The sequence below is a fragment of the Rhizophagus irregularis genome, chromosome 8, assembly GCF_026210795.1.
Source record: "Rhizophagus irregularis chromosome 8, complete sequence".
Classification (NCBI taxonomy): domain Eukaryota; kingdom Fungi; phylum Glomeromycota; class Glomeromycetes; order Glomerales; family Glomeraceae; genus Rhizophagus; species Rhizophagus irregularis.
Genome location: NC_089436.1, coordinates 3,374,930 through 3,396,721, shown reverse-complemented (window position 1 = coordinate 3,396,721; position 21,792 = coordinate 3,374,930). Strand labels below are relative to the sequence as shown.

Below are 21,792 nucleotides of genomic sequence, written 5' to 3'. Positions count from 1 at the left end.
AGACCTAATGCACAAAATATTTGAATGAGCATGGATTTCTTTAACATTCGGTTCTTCTCCAGCATAAATAACAACATCATATCCTATTTCAGTTTCAAAAAGTTTTTCATAATCATTAGATAACTCTGCCCAAAATTTTGAAGACATTGTAAAAAAATGTAAAGAATAAAAGATTTTGTCATACAAGCGGAAGTAAAAATTAACTTTAAATATAACTTCTATTGTGATCAGCATGTCATGCACATGACTACATGACTTCGTTATGACGAAACAATCAAAACATTAGTCTTTTACTTTGTTACCTCAAATGAAACAATAACTTACATGACAAATTTTGAAGGTATATTCAAAATCAGTGTTCAAAATTCACACACACATGATTATTTTTAGTTATACTGTATGAGCAATATTGAAAATCATGTGCGCTACATGTGTGCACACGCCAAAATTTAAGTGATGTGTGCAATGCGCACATGTTTATTAAAAAATATGAACATAATGATTATTATATTTTATTATCAATCTATCCTTCATAGTAAACCAACACTTTCATAGGAACTAAGTTCTAATGGACTAACCATTAACGGCTTAACGCGTTTATGTGGCTTACGCATAACCGCTCAATTAATGGTTAGTATTACTTATTATTTTGTAAACATGCTTATGATGTTTCTTTGATATTTCAAACTTATTAATGATGGAATAGTTGTTTAACTTTTGCTGCGGTAAAAAATTTTATATTCCTGATATTTATACCGACCGTATTATATTCTACATATATAAATCAAAAATTTACTTGTGAAGAATCATCAGCTGATAATATGATTTAATTTTGACATGTTTTCATTTGAACATTTACTTTCTACTTTGATTGAATAAGTTAGCGACCGTTTCATTCATTATAGACATGTTTTGCCACTAAAATTGTATTCAAAAATTACCAAGCTTCAATTTCCGATCCTCCCTCATAGTTGGGTTTGTGATATATTACTTTCGAATTAGTCTTTTATCCTTTTCTAAATTAATCATTTCTTAAAATCTTCTCTTCAACGATTAATTTTATTCAAAAATGTTCAATTAAATTATTTTATTATATTTACGTAATGTTTTTAAGAAAGTGTTTCAGGACGAAAATTTGAATTACGAAAAGGGTTGAAGTTGGATATTATTGTTTGTGTAAGATTTAAAAAATTGTTCGATTTTTTTTTTAAAAAAAAAGGTGCCAGATAATTACGAAAAAGAACGGGGGCTGAATGTTTCGGAATTTTGACCGGCAAATTTCGAAAATTTTTCCGTTTCAAATGTCCCTCTCGTGAATCCTCGTGATATCATAACCGTATCAGTGTATCACACTAAAAAATTTTTAATTGGTGTTTCGTTGTCAATCCTTTTTTTTATAATTCGGGTCATAAATAATAAACAACAACAAAAACAAATATAAATATAAGAGCCACGTTTCAAAATTATTAGTAATAAGATATCACTTTTTTAATAATTTCAAGATGTTGTGTCTATTACACTAATAATGACAATTCTATAGCATAATCTTTTTTTTTTATTTGGGTTAGTGTTAACATCAGTAATTATTAATAAATTAATAAATTTCAAATTAATATGTCTAAAAAAAAATATATATATATATATATATAAAATTCAAATTCATAACTTTATTTAGTGAATTAATTTTAGGTTATTTGTTCAATAATAAATTCGAAATTATACTCATGGTCGACAAATTGTGCCAAGAGTATAAATTTGATTATTGATAACAATTGATACTGTTATAGCCAGTTCTTTAGCGTTTACAAACGTAAACAAATGGAAAAGGGTAAGCAGAAGGTACATACTAGGTAGGCGGGTATAATCAATAAATAAACTATTTGTATAAACACTTAATAAACAATCCAATCAGACGTGTAGTATAGCACTGTACGTCGGCATATACTCCCAACACGAATAAAGGATAACAAATTTATATTTCGTTAAATTAAAACAACAGTTTATTTAATATAATCATTAGAACCATTTTTATTAAGAAAACTCTTCTACTGAACTTCAATTTCATTCAACTACAGGTCTAATTACAGGTCTATATATATGTAAAAATACCAGACTAAAAATATCTAACATATTGCATATATTGAATATATTAAATAAATTAAACATATTTGATATGTTGCATATATTTGATATGTTGAACATATTTGATATGTTGCATATATTTGATATGTTACATATATGCAACATATGCAACATTTCGAACATTGATCGTCACCTCGTGATTAGGCCCAAATTTTGGTCACGTGATCGATCGTTCGCTACAATACTTATCCGGGTAACGTATGTTACTCAAAATGATTTTCTGATAGGGCTGTGAGAAGCTGTTACAACATAACAAATAACACCGTAATTATGCATGGAAAAATTAGACTCGTACGCCAAATAATAATTTTTTTATACAAATGGAAAAAAAAAATAATTCAATATATTTTGGACGTAAAAAATAAATAAATACATTAACAAAATTAAATGATGATATTAAAATAGTAAGTAGATATATAATTGATTAAAAGATGCACAATTTATGATTCTTGTTGCTTTTTTATTTGCAGAAATTAAGTGGGCGTTTCCTTCATTTAATCCATAGAAGTTAATTCATTACTAATCCTTAATTACAAGAACCTTTTCCGTAAAACGCCAATATTGAAAAAAACTAATTGTTACGCGTTAGAGGATGCTTATTTAATAATCCGAACCAATCCTTGTGGTTAATATAAAATATCTGGGATATGATCTTCGGTTCCGCCAAACAATACGTGATTACCTGATAATGCTGATATGATAAAGAAAGGATAAAAAGCTACGTGAGCTCTTTGAAAGGAAATTTTCCTTACACAATTTCAAAAAAATAACATTTTATACACTAATCATAATTTAATCTCGTTACAATAAAAATAGGATATAAATTATATTATAACATAATAAAATAAATTATTTTTATATTACATTATAATATTTTTATACAAACTAATGTATGGGAAAAGCCTAACTTTAAGAAAAAAACTTGATTGAAATTATTATACATTTATATATTTATATTTTTTACTACAGTTAAAAAAAAAACAGAAGGCCAAGAATAAAAAAAATTTTTTATATATAAAACAACCCTATTAGGCGTTTAACCATTAACCCAAAAATCCAAAAAATTCAAAAAATCCAAAAAAAATAAAAAAAATAAAAAAATAATTTTTTTTAATTGCATTCGTTTTCAATTTTACTAATTTTACTGAAACAAAAACGAGATACGCTTAAGAAAATTTTTAAATAATTCGCTCTTGTAAAAAAAAATGGAACAACCATCAGTCACTTATTCTGACAACCAATCGCTTAACTATCTCAGTCAAACTTATAAATGGATCGATACTAATATTGTTTCTTCCCATAAAGAGGTATGCAAAGAACTCGATATTTGTCAAGAGAAATTACGTGAAGAACACGAACAAAAAAGACAAGAAATATTCAACAAAAGTTCTTTGCATTCCCAACAACTGTCGCAAAAAGTTACCCGACAATTACACCAATTTCAACTTGAAAGAAAATGGTAAGTTTTAAGCAAGAAAAAAGGGTCGTACGAGTTATCTGCATAGCCAACTTTTTATTTTAGCCTTTCACACCAAAAAATTTTGAGTAGAAAATAGGATGTGAGAAGCGAAGCACGCGAACTCAATTTTTTTGCTTTAAGAATTATTTCTCTTTATAATTTTCGCCATTTTCTTCTATTACTTCCGATTGCAATAGTTCTCTATATCAAAGAAAAAATATAGATTCTGAACAAACTCCTTTGACCAACCCGTCGTCCTATCGTACCCTTCGTAAACGTAGAAATCTTAGAAAATTAAGACATACCAATATTTATACATTAAGGCAATCGAACCATCCATTCGTAAAACAAATTTTTTATGGTTCCAATTTTTACTAATGATGATTACATTCGTTTAAAAATAACAATATTTAATTTCATATATATTTTTTCTTCGCTTATATTCAATCCTAATAATTTAAATAATTTTAAATCGTTTTCTAATTTCGTGAATCCTAAAATACGCAAAATCTGATTATGACAAATATTTCAAATATCGTTGACAGCCTCACACTTTTTACCTTTCGTCGTATTTAAAAACATTCGTACATTCGGATTAACATGTAGATTACACTATACACATTTATGTTCTATTCGTCTTTTTTTTTTTAAGATTGTGGTGAAATTTTACGAAATACTATGTTTTATGTAGTTTATCGTTTTAGTTACGTAATTATATATTATTATTATTTTCTTATTATTTGTACTTGGTTTTATAAAATAAATAAATGATTTTTTTTTCTCTTAAAATTTAAATACTGTAATAACTTGATCCTAATTTTTTTTAAAAAAAGTTAGAATTATTTAACAGAATTTCATTCATGAGCGTTCCTTTTTCATTTTCGATTAAATGTAATAATAAATGTAATATTACCAATTAAAATGAAGCATGATTATACATACCCTGTAAAAAATCTGATCCGTGTTTTATCTTTCCATGTTTTTTCCGTGAATGTATCATTTTCACGGAATTTTTACGGAAGACACGGAGAAATAATGGAAATATTCGGATAAAAATTTTTTATAGGGATATAGAAACTAATAACTATGGACGTCATGGATATATGTATAAAAAAGCATTATGGTTTCTAAAATTCATTACATTCATATTCATATTCACATCGCAAAATATAAGTAATTAGAAGTTGTTACATATATGAGGAAGATTCTTATGATTTACATGAACACTATACCAAATATGCCCGTAAATTTAATGATATTCGTATTTATACAGAGTCAATTAAAAAATAATATAATTGCAGAAATATAAGAAATTTGCATTTATTTATTTATTTAGAATACATATCTTTAGTAAGATTTATAGAGTTTATAGCATAAGAATTCAACAATATAAAATTCTGTTTTGTTCTTAAAATGAGCAGTCTGACTAAAAGTTTCTTTATACAATTTCTAGAATTTCAGCAATTGAAATTATTTCCGGCAAAATTTTTCCTGCCAAATGCAAGGCTTCTTTTCTCCATTTAGGTTTATCATCTTCAAGTTTGCCCATTATAGGTTCTACAACTATTTTCAATATCATATCAAACCATTTCTTAGCTTCTTCAATCAACTCGAGATCTAAACTGATAATTATAATATCTAGGATTATGTTATGAATTTCTTTCAAATGAGTTGTTTTATATAAATCATATGCCTCTTTCAAAATAGATAGAGCCTTTTTGTTATTACCACTTTCACGGTAAGTATATGCCAGGGTACTAATAAGTTCTATTGTATTAAATCCTAGATCTGAGTGTTCTTTCCGAAGGCTACGTAATTCAGTAATTACATATTCTAATTCTTTAATAAGAGAAAGATCAACATTATGCGATTTTAATAATTTAGGTTTGATTGATTCATCATAAGTTTTCAATAGTTGTGTCATTCTGAGTTTAATTTCTTGTGATTCAGATCTTTCCAACTTGCAAATTCTACATTGGCAATCTATGTTTATAGATTTAAGATAACTTGATCGTTCCTCATAGCAAAAGGAAGCATCCTTGTAATTAATAATTAACTCTTCACCTTTTGAAATAGGCCGATTAGTTCGAAGGAACAACAAATCACCAAGGAAAAATTGGTTTACATTTTCATCAATACATGCATGATTAAAATAAGATGGTAAAGTCCACAGCCCTACACCAGTTAATGTAGTTTTAAGAAATTCACTATAAACTAAACCAAAAACATTGTGTTTGAGAGCATTTGCAATTATTGTAAAACTCACTATATTATTAGTAATTATTTCAATTCTTTCATTTGTACTAAGATTTAGACCATCATAAAGTCGATACACTTCCGGACAATAATAAGGTTCCGCAAAAATTTTCTGAGCAATACGTGTAGCTAATTCTTCAGCACACGGATGTACATGAATTTGTGATGTTTCATCATTTGAGGTTTTGCTTATAATAGTTCCTAAAACCTCATTAGTAAAAACTACTATCAATGCTTTAGAGACCATCAGCAAAGTATGTTCAGGAATGTCACATTTAGCGATCCATCCTCTTCCTTTTCCTTCTATAAGATCAATCTTAATATTTTCATTTAAAAAATTAGCATGATCCAATCTTGGACCTGCTTCATATATCCAAACATCATTACCCTTAATATCTTTTTTAATTTTAGACCTCTCATGGAATTCATCAATGATACGTAAATAATCATATTTCCCATTTTCATTTTCATAAGACAACATTTCCGCATGCTTCGTAATTTGTTTAATTGAAGTATTACCTTTCATTCTTTGATATAAATTTTGAAGTATATTAGTGGCTTCTTTATAACGATTGAGACCACAAAGAGCTTTACCCTTGCGATAAGCTGCTTTTAAATTATTGGGATCATACATAAGAGCAATCTTTGTATCCTTTAAGGCATTATAAAATTGATACAAACGAAGGTAAGCTTCTGCTCGATTAGTAAATAAAGTGACATTTTTTGGCTCCAGTTTGATGCCATTTGAATAATTATTAATAGCTGTAATATAATTATTTGAAGTAAAATAATCATTCCCAAGACGACGGAAATAATCGGCATTCTTTATTTCAACTTTCTTTTCATTTGTGGACCATTTAACGACTTTATCGTCATCAAACAACTTGTTATTATGATCAATGAGGATGACATCATCAGGGTTATCAGAACGAATTATGGTTATATTACCAGTGGCAAATTTATAAGATATATTGTTGATGACAAGTATAGTTCCAATTGGTAAAAATGATTGATCGATAGACTTAGTATTTGATTGACCTTGTTTGGGAATTTTTGTCCAATTATACAAAGCAAGTCTTTCAACATTACCCTCTGGATCTTCAACAAGAGCTAAAAGGGCATATATTTTTACGAATCTGGAAATCACTCGACATAGCAAGAATCTTTCAGTGGGTACATTATCAACTTGTAAATTTGATATTGATATCCGAAGTTGAATATTTAAAGTTAAATTCTCTTGTTTATTGATATTATGAACAACATATTTCTTTGAATCACATAAATTATCTAACTTTTTATGCTCATCAATTAATGTTTCTCTGCTTTTTCTTTGAGAAAAATTATCAACGGTTACACGTAAAATAGCATTTTGCAAAATTTCTATTTCATCTATTGTTCCGGTCGCAGTTTGATATTTCATGTTTGTTCGTGCTAATATTTTTTTTTATTTTTTTGGTGGATAAGGAAATAAAAAATGAAGAATAACTTTTTTCTTAACAAATCAATAATCAAACTCGTATTTAAGTTAACCCTTATAATTATTACGTGATCATATTATTTAAAGATAGGAGATGAGATGGAAAAAGCTTGATCCGGAAGCTGATCCCGAGAAAAAAATCATACATGATGCTTGTAATACCAAATTAGGCTAACAAAATGGTTGATTTTTTTTTTACTTATGAATTCATCGAACCGATCATGTAAATTTTGCATTATAATTTTAGAGGTTAATTATAATAATTTTCACTATAACTCTTGTATTTTACAATATTTATTAAAATTAATTAAATCGTTACGTACCACAAGTTTTATGGGTTACAATATTTTTCATTTGGGACATTTTTACCAATAATTATTATTATTCAGGAGCTAATTACATGATGCGAAGTTATAAAAGAATCATATCTAACGAGATCGAATTATAGAATTTTCACTATTAGCTGGAATATGAGATTTAATCCAATATTGAAATCAGTATTAGTAATATTAATTCCTATTGGTCACCGCAATGTTCCTAGTGATTGAACTATATATAATTCAGCTACTGGTGGGTATATCTCTGTTCCCACCCAATAACTATTTAATATTTAATTAAATCATTACGTATCACAAGTTTTATGGACAGTGATTCCATTTCAAAGTAATCAGATAAAGTTAAATAGATTGTCATTTTATACATATAAACGAGAAATAAAATTGCAGCGAATCAAGATTAATATAACGATCACTTTTTCCCCTTAGAATCCCAAACCAAAACTCAAAGCCCAAAGCGATAAGAGATAAACATCTCTTATTATTTAAAAAAAAGCTTATCTTATTCTTTCTCTGGTCGAAAGATTAAAATTATAATGAACCATACGAAGTAGTACTTATTAAGATATTATAAAAGAATGGAAATTAGGTGTAAATTACTAGTTAAATAACTTGTTTAATTTAAAAAGCAATAAAGGTTTGAATAAAAAAAGATTAGGATATCATAATAATTTATTTGTTCCATTGACAGCAGACAAGAAATCAAAAGTAACTAATTCGAGTAAGTTTTTCTTTACCAAGATATTATATTGAATTACTATTGAATTTTTTACTTTCAACAATTAAAGGTCATAACTATTAAGAACTTAAACGTACAAATTGTTTCTAGTTAAAGATAAATATCGCGCAATCATATATTTTGGCGATTTAACAGTCTTTTTTTTTAAAAAAAAGGCGGTAATGAATTTGATCTTTACTAAACATCAATTTATTTAAAAAAAAAAAATCACGAGACAGAGAAATTTTGATTTTTATAAAATGGTTGAATAGGTACAATTTGGTAGTTTGTCTTTTTTTCTTAAGATGCATAAAATAAAAGTGCAATCGATACACTAATATATAAGTCGTATATACTAGTATAACTATAGTCATAGCCAATTTATGGTAGGTAATGCGATCAGACGTAATTTATACTTGATTTTCATATTGCACCCTTCGCTGAATTTTATTTAACTGTAATAATATCTAAATTAATTAGAGTATTGGCATAAATTTAACCACATAAAATGCTATTTTTTTTTTAATAGGCGTAGCAAAACCACTAGGTATTGTATAAGCACTCAACAGATGCACAAATTTATATTTTCTTGCGCTAATTTATACTGGAGTAAGAACATTTTGTTTATTCCTCTAAAAGGATTTTTTACATTTTATTATTTTATTGTAAAATTTTATTTTCCAAAATTTATTTGAAACATTTTAAAAAGATATTGTTGCAACAGAATATTTTATTTATATAGATTTATTTATATAGATAACACGTTAAATAAGTACTCGATACAAAAAAATGCCTCTTTAGATGTTCTATTGTGAATTCACCAATCATAATAATAGTATTTATAGTAACAATCTTACTTGGTAAATGTTAGCCGGTACATTATTTAAAAAAAATGTCTTGCAATTTTCTATCTAGGAATAAAAATTAAATTTTAGGAACATTTGTTGAAGTACAAGAATACTTGTATGATTTTGAGCTTCTAAACATCCATTTTCTGCAGCTTTCTTATACCAATAAATAGCTTTTTCTATATTTTTTTCTGTTCCCTCGCCATGTTCATATAGGGATGCAAGGCTTTTTTGTGCATCAACATTTCCTCCTTCTGCAGCAATTTCATATAAACTAACTGCCTTTTCTTTATTAATATCAACATCAATTCCATTACTATAAAAATATCCAAGTTTGTATTGGGCATCTACAAATCCTTGATCAGCTGATGCTTTATAAAATACAAATGCCCTCGTTTCATTTTTATTAACACCTTTTCCTAATTCATAAAATTCACCTAACTTATATAATGCTAATTTGTTGTCATTTTCTGCGGCTTTATAATAAAAATATCCAACTTTATCTAAATCTGCTTCTTTATTATCTGTATCTATATCAAACAAATCAATACTTTTTTTGCCAACTGCTTCATTATATAATTCAAATCCTTTTTCTTTATTAATTTCAGTGCCAATCCCATTTACATAATAATATCCAAGTATGAATTTGGCCCCTACATATCCATTTTTAGCTGACTTCTTATATAATTCTAATGCTTTAACTTCATCTTTATTTACACCATTTCCTAATTCGTAACATTCAGCTAAATTGTATTGTGCAATTTCATGTCCATTATTTGCCGCTTTTTGATACCAATAAACAGCTTTTTCTAAATCTTTATTTGTTCCATAACCACAATTATATGAATAACCAAGAGACATTTGTGCATCACTATTTCCTTTTTTTGCGGCAACTTTATACACCTCAAATGCCATTTTTTTATTAACCTCAGTTCCAATTCCTTTATCATAACAATTTCCAAGCTGAATAATAGCATATGAAAATCCTTTATCAGCTGACATTTTATAATAATCAAGAGCTTTTTTTCCATCTTTTTCAACACCTTTTCCATTTTCATAACAACAGCCTAAATTATACTGTGCTACTTCGTTCCCATTTTTTGCTGCATTATTATACCAGTAAAGAGCTTTCTCTAAATTTACTTCTGTACTTTCACCATTTTCATATAAATAACCTAAATAATTTTGCGCATAAGCATTTCCTTGTTCGGCTGCTATCATAATTAACTCAAATGCCTTTACTTTATCAATCTCAATACCAATTCCTTTAAGATAGCAAAATCCAAGTTGATATTGAGCATATGAATATCCTTGATCAGCTGATTTTTTATAATAATTAAATGCTTTGGTTTCATCCTTTTCTACGCCTTTTCCATTTTCATAACACTTACCTAAATTATATTGTGCAATAACATGCTCTTTTTTAGCTGCAATATAATATAAATTAAATGCTTTAGTCTTATTAATTTCAGTGCCAATTCCTTTATCATGACAATATCCTAATTCATATTGAGCATCTAAATGTTCTTGATCAGCTGATTTCTTATAATATTCAAAAGCTTTTTTCTCATCTTTTTCTACACAATCTCCATTTTTATAATAATTTCCTAATTTATATTGTGCAAATTTATTTCCATTTTCTGCTGCTTTAATATACCAATAAACAGCTTTTTTTAAATCTTTTTCTACCCCAATTTCATTTTGGTAGTAATAACCTAATAAATATTGTGCTGGTGAATATTCTCCTTTAGCTGATTTAAAATACCATTCAAAAGCTGCCTTGTTATCTTTATTAATTTCCATTCCATTTTGATAGAAAATCCCTAAATTATATTGTGCATGCATATTACCCTCATTAGCAGCTTTTAAATACACTTCAAATGCTCTCTTTTCATCTTTTGTGACACCAATTCCATTTTGATAACAATAACCTAAATTATTTTGTGCATCAGAATTTCCGCCTTCTGCTGATTTTAGATAAAATTCAAATGCTTTAAATTCATCTTTCTTTTTTCCTATTCCATACTGATAACAATAACCCAAATTATTTAGTTCTATTAATTTCTTCTTTTCTATTTGAACTTCATTAAAACTTTTTTCTTGTGATTCAAAATATTTTTCCATAATTTTTATTTCATCTTTACATAAATTTATTTCTAATCCATTAAAATTTTCAACCTGATTATGTGACATTACATATAAATTTTCCGAATATCCGATTTCTTTTGTAATCAAATCCCTTTTATTTAAAATAATTTCCTTATAATAATAAAATGATAATAAATATTTTGAAATAATGATATTAAATAATTGATAAATAGAAGTTAAATTATTATTTTCATTATAATTATAAATTGATAATAAATAAAATTCTAAAGTTGAATTGTTATTTTTATTAGTATTATCATTATTATTATTATTATCATCAATTACTATCGCTATATCATGTTCATAAAAAAATCCTATTATACTTGAAAACCAATTTTCTTTTTCTTCATGTTCTTTCATTAATTTTAAGATTATTTCAGGACTTTTTTCATTATATTTAAGAAAATCTTTTACCCATTCTTTTAATATATTTTCATATTTTGTAAAATTCTCAATTTTTAAAACTTGACGATAAAATTTTTTTAAGAATTCTTTTAAAAAAATTTCATCATCATTTAAAATATTATTTTTTAAAGACATTGTGTTTTTTTATTTAAGTTTTTTTTTTTACGTAGATTCTTATGAAAGCTATGAAAGCTGAAACACTACGCCTAATTCGTGCTTTGTAGTATTTAAATGAGATTTGCCGACAATGTCGCACATTTGCCGATCATTTAATTTGTAAAACAGAACGTCATTACACGAACATAGTGATTTAATACATCACGTGATAAATTTACCTTTTACTGCGTTCAAAATTTTAATATAAGACACCTAATTTTTTACCTAAGTTATTACCGCACGTAAAAATTGTAATATATTTATCTCATAAGAAAAAAATTACATCACTAAATTTTAATAAGGTATGAAAGCCTTAAAACAAATTATCTCTTTTTGTTCAAATTGTAAAGCTATTTATTGATAAAAATATCCGCTTCATTTCAGGTAACACCGGCAAACTTATAATATAGCGGAAAAATTTCGTACCGAAAATTGTAACAATGTAACATGTAATATTCAATCCATCACTTTAAAAAAAACGTGATTAATATGAAACCTGTATACTTTCTTGGTATCACAAGTATGTGCATATAATAAATAATTTTAATTGACACAAATTTTTCATAAATCACCTTGCGTAAAGACTTTAAAAATTTTAATAATTAAGAAACTAAAGTTACAATATTATGGAATGTTTTAAAGATGAAATTTTAATAATAATTATGGAAGATCTGAATATATTTTATTAAAAACATTATTTTTTTACTTTTAGATATTATTGGAGATTAATCAATTGCTAGTAATTAAGCTTGCCAATATCAAAAAAATATATATATCTAGACCTTATTATATGTATAATTAGATATCACTTCATCTACAGATTTCCATAAGATACGACGAAAACCAATAACTAAAATAACAAATCCTTTTAATTTATTAGGATTTGATTTAGTTATTTTAACTCGTTTGTCAAATATGCCTGAACTGGAATAATCAATAGTTTTTCCTTTTGAAATTACATCCATATATGATTTCAATTGATTTATTCCATTATTCATTACTTCACCTATGGTTGTTTGTTTTGTTTTTTTATGCTCTTTTGACCAGTATGTATACAATCTTTTTAATAAAAGTTCTTCATCTTCTTTTTCAAGGATTTTATCCAAAATTTCCAAATCATTTGCACCAACCTTATTTGTTACTAAACCAACCAATGAAATGTATTTTAATTCCAAACTAACATTGCTATCTCCTATTCCTTTTAGAACAAAAATATCTGAATAACCAAACCGACCAAATCCTTTTAGCATTTTACCATTCATTACTAATGAAAGTTCTGGAATATGATATTTTAATGGCAAAAGGCTTTCAACAATTGCCTGAAGAACAGGTTCATCTGCAGAAGATAATGACATCTGTGATCTTGTTTGCAAAAATTTCTTTAGAATTTTAATAAAAGGTATAATATTACCTGCAACAAGATTTTCATATGCTGTAGCAACAAGAAGAGTATCATTAATAATCTGTTTATATACTAATTTATCTTTATTTTGTTCTAAAATCCGGATTTGCTTTGATACAAGTTCTAATGAACAGTTATTAAAATTAATAAATAAATAAATAAATGCAAAAATATAATAAATGAAGATAATAAATAAAAATATTATAACTTACCAGTAGATGAATCATCAGTATCTCGTACTCTTTTTAGTTTTTCCTTTTGACCAACTTGAAAGATAACTTTTTCAACCCATATTTTATTAAAAACTGATTCTAATTCTTCTCCCAAATTATATATCTCACTTCCTCTATCATTATATGTATAACAATTATGAAATATGAGATGCATATCTTTTTCAAAATCTTTTATACTTGTATATTTATCATTTTTTAACTTTGAATTTATAGTAAATAAATCCATTGGATGATTTATAATTTTATTTGAAGCCTTATTTTCGTCATATTTATAAAATGGATGAGTATTAGACTTAGTTTCAAGTTCATAAAGAATATCATAGCAGAAATTAGTAAGTTTAATGTTTTTAGTTTTCTTATGAGAAAATTTGGAAAGATCTTTGTCAGGAGTAGTAGCAGTAATAGCAGGTATTAGATTTTCTTTTTCGCATTCCTTAATGATCTCTTGCCAGTATTCTTGGAGATCTTTCTTACGTTGTAATCGCTCTAGTTTTACCTGTAATAGAAACAATAAAGCTTATTAGCAATGTGCTAATTTTTTATTTAGTGATAAAGGAAGGTACATAGCAGATTCCTCCTCCAGAACTAGCAGACCTTTACCAACTACAAAGATAGGACACCTGAATTGAGAGCTTGGAGTGGCTACCAAACGAACGAACCCAGTAATTCCCCTAGCCAAACCAATGATCAACATAGGGGTTACCCTCCCTTTGCAAAATAAAAAAATAATGCACCTTATCCTTTAAATTAGCAATATCTTTTCCTTCATGTAAAAATCGAGCTGTCCAAAGATTATCATATTCATTCAAATTGTCTGAGGTTGAAGTAGCAATTGAAGTAGCAATTGAAGTAACAATGATATCACGGTGACTGTTCAAGAACGCACGATATGATACCCTATTGTTTCGCTCTTTTATATAAGAGATAAGAGCTAAAAAGGTTAAAAGGATGGTTAGTTGTTAATAATAATAATAAAAGTCAAAATACAGTTCACAAGATTTACCATTTTGACCAGGGTAGCTCTCAGATGTGCTCATGTTGATGAATTTCTATTGGTAATTTGTATTGGTAAATTGGTGTAATTGGTGTATTGGTATAATTATTATTGAGAGTATTGGTATAATTATTAGTATTGGTATAATTATTATTGAGAAATATATAATTGAAATAAAATTGGTAAATAGGATAAAATTGGGCTTTAAATAAAAAAAATCACTTATAGATAATATGACTCGGACTTACACATTGAGATACAAAAGTGATATTTTATATGCAATACATAATATACATAATATGACATGATATGATGTGATATACATATATAAATATGGGATAAATACAAGAAAATATATGTGATATGGCTCACAACTTGTCAGTCTAACTCATTATTATAAAATGGAACAAACTATGTATTGTATATGTGTCATATGTGTCTTCTAACTTTTAGTCATTTTATGTGGTGTAACTCAAAGATTTATTAAAATAAATCGTCCCAGAATAAAAATGGTTATCGGTTATATTCATACGAGATGACTAACATAAATGGTTGAATTTTCATGAAAAGATCATTCATTTTCTGCTTTTCTTGATGAACTTTTAGGTTTCGCTTTTGTTTTTAATTCCTCAGTTTTAGTCATTTAATAATTTTTTTCTCCCCAATACCGACATTTGTTATATATCATCCTCTTAATTGATCAGAATCACTAAGATTTTACAAGACGGCTTTATTACCACGGTAAAATTACTGAAAATCCATTAATTTTCGAATAATTAGAAATTAAATAATTGATAATAGACGTCATCCTACGTTTTACACTTCAATTAAATTAATAAAGAACCCTGGTTTGATAAAAATATACATATAGAAGAAATACAATTTAAATTTGAAAATAATTTATTTATTTTGTTTATAATTTTAAAGACGTTGCAATTTAAAATTTTAGATCTACGGTAATTACAATTTTATAATGAGATTGCTTTTGCGTGGTCTCCGCGGGTTTATCATACAGCCAGTGTCGGAATTGCCAATATAGCTTACACAGTGAAATCGAAAATAAAAAAAAACTAGGAGCAAAATCTATTACTATTCCATCGAAATTAATCAGTCACAAATTTTACCGGTTGTTTAATAAAGATCTATGCAAATAATCAGTCATATTTATATATAATATTTATTTTCTTTCTAATATGTTTTAACATGAATTTATGGAAAGATTTTATTTATAATGAAATTTTATTTTTGAAGAACTAAATAATCATAACTTACTAGAGACATTGTACATAATGTTGAAATTAGAAACTATAAATTTGGCTTAAGATATAATAAAAATTTTTGTAATTTTTGTGACAAGTCAATGTAAAAATTCTTTTATGTAAAATAATTTAAAAAAGAGCGAGGTAGTGACTTGCAATCGATTTTCTCATTAGATGACGCGAAATATGTCATTAAATATAATAAATTAAAATCGATTAATTTAATCTTATATTATTTATTTTTTGTAGCATTAAAATTATTTAAATTCTCCTCTCTAACAGCTTGAAGTATTTCATTTTTCAAATTTTGACCAATTTCTTGTTTAATAGCTTGAATAATTTCATCTTTTAAAAATTGGGTTGATATCCTATTATTATTATTAGGTGTTGAAATAACTTCTTGCCCATAATTATAATTATTAGTATTAACTACTGCCGGTTCTGGAATTATTGGTTCGTGATTACTAGTCGTATTTTCATTTTGGAACGTTCGCACAATTTCTTGCCCATGATAGTAATCATTGACTGGAATTATTATTGGTTCATGATTGGTTGTATTTCCATTTTCGGGTGATAGAATAATTTCTTGCTTATGATAATTATTTTTATTAATTATTGGAGGTGGAATTATTATTGGTTCATTGTTAGACGTATTTTCATTTCTAGGTATTTGATTAATTTGAATAATTTCTTGCTCATTATTATTGATCTCTTGTTCATAATTATGAATATCTCTTATGGCGGGAAGTTCCTTTTCTTCTTGACTATGATCATTATCATTTTCATTTTCATAAATAGTTTTTTGTTTTTGTTTATTTTTATTCCATTTATATATCAAGAAACTTCCGACTAATAATAAAATACCGCTTAATAAAGTTCCCACAACTGCACCAGCTATTTTGCCTGAATCATTAGTTGGTGATGATAGAGATGAAGGTGAAGGCGAAGGTGATAACGAAGGTAGTGATGATGATGATGTTGATGGTGATGTTGATGGTGATGGTGATGGTGATGGTGATGGTGATGGCGGTGGGGATGGCACTTTTGGATCAAATGTTGTCGTCCATATATATTCATCATTATTACTAATATCAAGCAATAATATATCACTTTCAACTGTTTTATCATAACCCTGACCTATTAAATCATATTTTTATTAAAATAATTATCAATTAAAGTAACTTGAACAGCAATATAAAATATTATATTTACCAAATGATATAACCATATATTTTCCAATTACATTTGCTTTATGATAAAGCCTAGGCTTTGGGATTTTTCCAGAAATTTTTGGAATATACCAATTATAATTATTTAAATCTAATACGTAAAGTGTGGTATCTAAATATCCAGGATAACTATAAAATCCTCCAAACATTATGATTCTTTGACCATCTAAACCTATTAAAATATAGTGAAATTTACTATTACTCAATATTAATCTTTTTAAAATAATAATAATCATAGCGTTTTTATTTGATTACATACCAAGAATGGTGGAATGACCAGCTCTATTAGAAGGAATTTTTCCTGATGTTGTCTAAATTTAATAAAATATTATTGATTTACGATTAAGAATTATCATTATAATAATTACTACTACTTACTTTAGTGTTCCAATTGTCATTAATTGTATCATATATATAGACCTATATAAATAATTCATCTAATAATTAATAAATTTTTTATTTTCTGCGTATTTATATACTAGTATAATTTTCAAACTTTACCTCACTTAATGTTAAAGCAGTACCTTTAGCAATATAGGCAGTTTTGGGGTAGAATGAAACAGTATTATCATTATAACCACCTAAGTAATAAATAATGAATAAATTACCATAAATAAATGAAACACGTAAAAAATGATTAATTGCTTACCTATATAAATAATCCTATTGTTGGGTAATAAAGTGGCACCATAATAAGCTCTCGGAATTGGTGCATTAACTATACTTCCTTTATTCCAACTAGGATTTATTGTATCTAAAATAAGCATATCATTTGAAAACACTTCATTGGTCATTTTTCCGCCCCATAAGTAAACTTTTCCATTATAATCAATAACGCCCGTTAAACCCCATTTTCTAATTGTATTAACTTCAGCTATTTTTGGAATACTCCATACAATACTTTGTGAATCAAATGTATAAACCGATGCCATTATTTGACGTATTGGACCAGTTGTGCCACCTCCGTATAAAAATAGAGTATCATTATTCGGACCACCTTTAACTGATGCTGCAGAATGATGTATTGGAACCATATTAATATTTGATAAGTCTTGCCATGATAATTCTTGAGTATTAAATGGTACAGAAACATCAAGATAAAAAAATTCATTTAGCATTTTACTGTTTAAATCCACTCCGCCCAAAATATATAATTTATTATCAATGAGTGTAGCAGAATGAGAAGATTCTGTACTTGGCTTAAAGGGTGTCATTTGACAATTTACTTTAAGTAATATTTGAATTAGTATCCATAATATAAAATAAACTGAAGAATTTCTTAACATAATTATAATTTATTTAATTAGTTGTAATAAATAAATATTTAAAAGAAAATATTTATTTACTTTTTCTTTTTAAAAAAAATTCTATTGTATTTAATTGAATTTTATCGTTAGTATTAAAAACATGGTTACTATTGTTACTATTGTTACTGTAATATAGAATGAACCCATAATATTCAAGTATTTATTATGCAAACTTATTAACATTATTTCCACATGTACTTCGTCTTCAACTTTTTTTGGCTTGAAAATAAACAACGTAAAAACAGAAATTCTAGTAAGAAATAATTGTACGAATAATGCTTGTGATCGACGATATGTATTAAAAATTCAAGTTATTCAAGTAGGAGATCGATTCTATTTTAAATTTCTATATAAGGTAATATTATAATGAGTATGCATCCGCATATTTATAAAAAATTGTTACCTTATTTGTTTACTGCAGAATAAAAAAAGCAGCCTCTAATTTTCAGTTTTCTTGTTGTACAATGCTCTAAATACGAAAAGTTTTTCCGGTTAGTGGCATTTGCTACTAACTATTAACTGATTATTTTTTACTGTAAATGATTATAGAATATTTTCTATTTAGAAAAAATTTAAAAAATTTTCTTCTTAAAATAAACTTTCCAAAACGGTAATTCATAATTACCACTTTATTATCAAAAATAAATAAATAAATAAATAAACAAATAAAAGTACTACGAAAAATGATAAAAAAATATATTTCCTAATTCTGTACCATCTATTAAAAAAATATAAAAGAACTGATTCATTAAATTTTGCGAAGTATTATTAAAATTATGAATTATTAATAAAAACATTTAATTTTTACGACGTATTAATAAAAAAAAAATACTAATTTTTACAATATTTAATTATTACAATTTATTACAAAATTATTACATCAAAAAAATAAAATAAAATAAAATAAAGATAATAAGTATCGGGATAATGAGTCCTGGGATTTTGAATTTTCGGAATTATGATTTGTCAGGATTGTGAACGTCAAGATTTTATTATAACAGGATTCTAATCGTTATTGAATAATATGTGTAATATTTCGACATTATTAAAGATTATACTGACAGAATGAAAAAAATTTTTTGGATGTCACGTTTAAAAAGAAGATAAGTTCTCAGTGGCAAGGGTTTTCCGAATAATTCATTATCTTTTTTTTCAAAATGGCGGAAATACGGATTTTAATGCAACTCAGAAGGCTGTCTTTTCTCTATAAAAAGGAAATAACTCTGAAAGTAAGCTATTGATAATTATATTATAACAAATATTTAATAATATTCACAAAATATAAATATTTTCAGCAAGATGAACCGAAATTTTATTTTTGTCTTCATTTTATTTATTTTATTTGCAATTTAATCCATGTGAAGGTGACACGACTGACCGGGTTTCTGAAAAACCTATTGATCACCGCAGTATTCCTAATGATCGTCAGTTATTGGATGGGGTATCGCCGGTATCGGCCATCTCCTTTCCTCCATACAATAACTATTTAATATAATCGCAGGAAAAACCACACTTGTAATAATTGTATATAGAATGTAATTATTTATTAATTAAAAATTAAAAATATTTATTAAAAGAGAATGCTTAACTGTTAACGTCAAAAAATCATGATTAAAAAAAAAATATAATAAAAATTTCGTTATTTAATAAAGTAGTTACATGTAAGAGTTTCTTATTTTCTTTTACTGTTAATTGGTATATAAAAAAGTGCCACATGAATTTATTTTATTATTGTAGTGTAATATATTTGATAGTTTATTATTAGAATATAATAAAGGTTTTATTTCTTTTCGTCATCGAAGGATTAAGTACATTTCTTGTTAACCTAAAGTGATTAAAGTTGTAATTATCCAAATTTTTAATTTAACCGATATATATCGTTAATAATTATCAAGGCAGCAGAGATCTAGTAAAGTTAATAGTAGGATTCCATACCTAGCCTTTTAGTCTTAGGGACATGATTTTATATAGCAAATAATTAAATTATTGATGAACAACGATATTAAATGAGTGAGCGAGTATTATATACAATTTTATTTAATACAACTAGTAATTATTTAATGATAATTAAAAGCAATGAAAGTTCTTTAAGAATGATTTATATACATAAAAATTCTACTTAATTATATTATTATAATTTTATGAGTATCGTATTCTAAGATAAATTTCAATAATACAGCTATTAGTTTTTTAAGATTGATTTATTTACATAAAAATTTTATCTAATCATATTATTAAATTCTTATATTATAAGTTTCTAGCTTTGTGGATTATAGGATATTTGGAGACTTTCCGTCATTATAAGAAATTTACACTTTCAATCTGATATCTGAAATAGAAGTTATAATAGTTAAGAATATGATCCATAAAATATTAGAATATAAAATTAAACAATTTGCATCGTACTATATTATAATTATTGTAACAAACTTGAGTTTGTTACTTAAACGTACCAAAATTACATCAAAAGTGCTTTAAGTATATCCGATGCATAAAACATCAACAATAAGAGGTCGTCCAGGGTTTAAGATATTGATGAACTCGATATTTCTATTTATTAAATATATATAAATTTTTGTTGAACAAAATATTTTTGATTTAAATAATATATCATTTAAGTAAACTCACTTTATTTCTAATAGCTCCAGTTTTACATTTCTTTATATCATTTCTCAAAATATTATCCTCTTTATCACTGGTTAGCGGATGAATATCACAGTTAAGCATAAAGATACATTCACTCTCATTGTCCTAGAAATAAAAAAGTAATTTTTTTATTTAACGGCCAAACAGGAGCGATGTTTTACGTACTGTATATATTGCATTTACGTTTTCGATATCTTCAAATTGTCTATCAACTTCGACATCGTCTCCATCATCCAAATCATTATAAAATCGAAGTAAATCACGTAAATCTTCTGGCACATCTTTTTCCCTTGAAGAACATTTGTTAGATTCCTCATCTTCATCTCTCTCAGTTGAACTGTCATAATTATCATCACTCTCTTCTGAATTTTCTTTCACGGTTGACGCGTATTTATAATCAGAGTCCAAGTCTTCACTCTAATTCATATATATAATATGCACAGAACGTGTACCATGTATATAAGATATTATGGTTTCATTTTAATTTTATAAATTAAAATAAAATTATACCTCAACATTTGAATCTTCATAAAAGATATTACAGAGATCAATATTTGAAGATGGTGAATATTCATTAATGGAAAAATGAGAATTATAATTGCAGTTCGAGGAGTTATCGGATAACGAGGAATAATCTTCGTGACAGCTGTAATCAGTCTCATCAAATTCTTGTTCAAGAAACTTTTCAAGTAGATTAGATAAACGGGCGTCGATTTCATAATGATTATAGATACGAGAAGACATTCTTGAATGTAAAATAAAAATATATTTGATAAAA

At 26.3% G+C, this 21,792-nt stretch overlaps 6 protein-coding genes across 6 annotated transcripts; 1 reads left to right on the top strand and 5 right to left on the bottom strand.

The window, feature by feature from the left end:
• Positions 1–3,347: 3,347 nt before the first annotated feature.
• On the top strand, positions 3,348–3,605 carry OCT59_028632 (uncharacterized protein; the record flags this gene model as incomplete). The annotated part of the gene is made up of 1 exon (XM_025328672.2): positions 3,348–3,605. One exon carries the CDS (start codon positions 3,348–3,350, stop codon positions 3,603–3,605), a length of 258 nt encoding a protein of 85 aa, XP_025165565.2.
• Positions 3,606–5,039: 1,434 nt separating this feature from the next.
• Positions 5,040–7,277, bottom strand: OCT59_028631 (uncharacterized protein; the record flags this gene model as incomplete). The annotated part of the gene is made up of 1 exon (XM_066147434.1): positions 5,040–7,277. One exon carries the CDS (start codon positions 7,275–7,277, stop codon positions 5,040–5,042), a length of 2,238 nt encoding a protein of 745 aa, XP_065994145.1.
• Positions 7,278–9,123: 1,846 nt separating this feature from the next.
• On the bottom strand, positions 9,124–11,988 carry OCT59_028630 (uncharacterized protein). The gene has a single exon (XM_066147433.1). It carries the CDS (start codon positions 11,921–11,923, stop codon positions 9,299–9,301), a length of 2,625 nt encoding a protein of 874 aa, XP_065994144.1. The 5' UTR covers positions 11,924–11,988; the 3' UTR covers positions 9,124–9,298.
• A 732-nt stretch (positions 11,989–12,720) lies between these two features.
• Positions 12,721–14,616, bottom strand: OCT59_028629 (uncharacterized protein; the record flags this gene model as incomplete). Its single annotated transcript, XM_066147432.1, has 4 exons — positions 12,721–13,469; positions 13,559–14,075; positions 14,314–14,510; positions 14,583–14,616. 4 exons carry the CDS (start codon positions 14,614–14,616, stop codon positions 12,721–12,723), a joined length of 1,497 nt encoding a protein of 498 aa, XP_065994143.1.
• Positions 14,617–16,064: 1,448 nt separating this feature from the next.
• Positions 16,065–18,275, bottom strand: OCT59_028628 (uncharacterized protein; the record flags this gene model as incomplete). The annotated part of the gene is made up of 6 exons (XM_025312064.1): positions 16,065–16,969; positions 17,045–17,233; positions 17,321–17,372; positions 17,440–17,481; positions 17,563–17,642; positions 17,711–18,275. 6 exons carry the CDS (start codon positions 18,273–18,275, stop codon positions 16,065–16,067), a joined length of 1,833 nt encoding a protein of 610 aa, XP_025165562.1.
• A 2,592-nt stretch (positions 18,276–20,867) lies between these two features.
• On the bottom strand, positions 20,868–21,758 carry OCT59_028627 (uncharacterized protein; the record flags this gene model as incomplete). The annotated part of the gene is made up of 4 exons (XM_066147431.1): positions 20,868–20,918; positions 20,997–21,119; positions 21,180–21,431; positions 21,525–21,758. The coding sequence occupies 4 exons, from the start codon at positions 21,756–21,758 to the stop codon at positions 20,868–20,870; spliced, it is 660 nt and encodes a 219-aa protein (XP_065994142.1).
• Between the last annotated feature and the right edge of the window lie 34 nt (positions 21,759–21,792).

Excerpts from the sequence above, each read along its gene's own strand:
- OCT59_028630 (XM_066147433.1), bottom strand. The coding sequence starts at position 11,923 with ATGTCTTTAAAAAATAATATTTTAAATGATGATGAAATTTTTTTAAAA.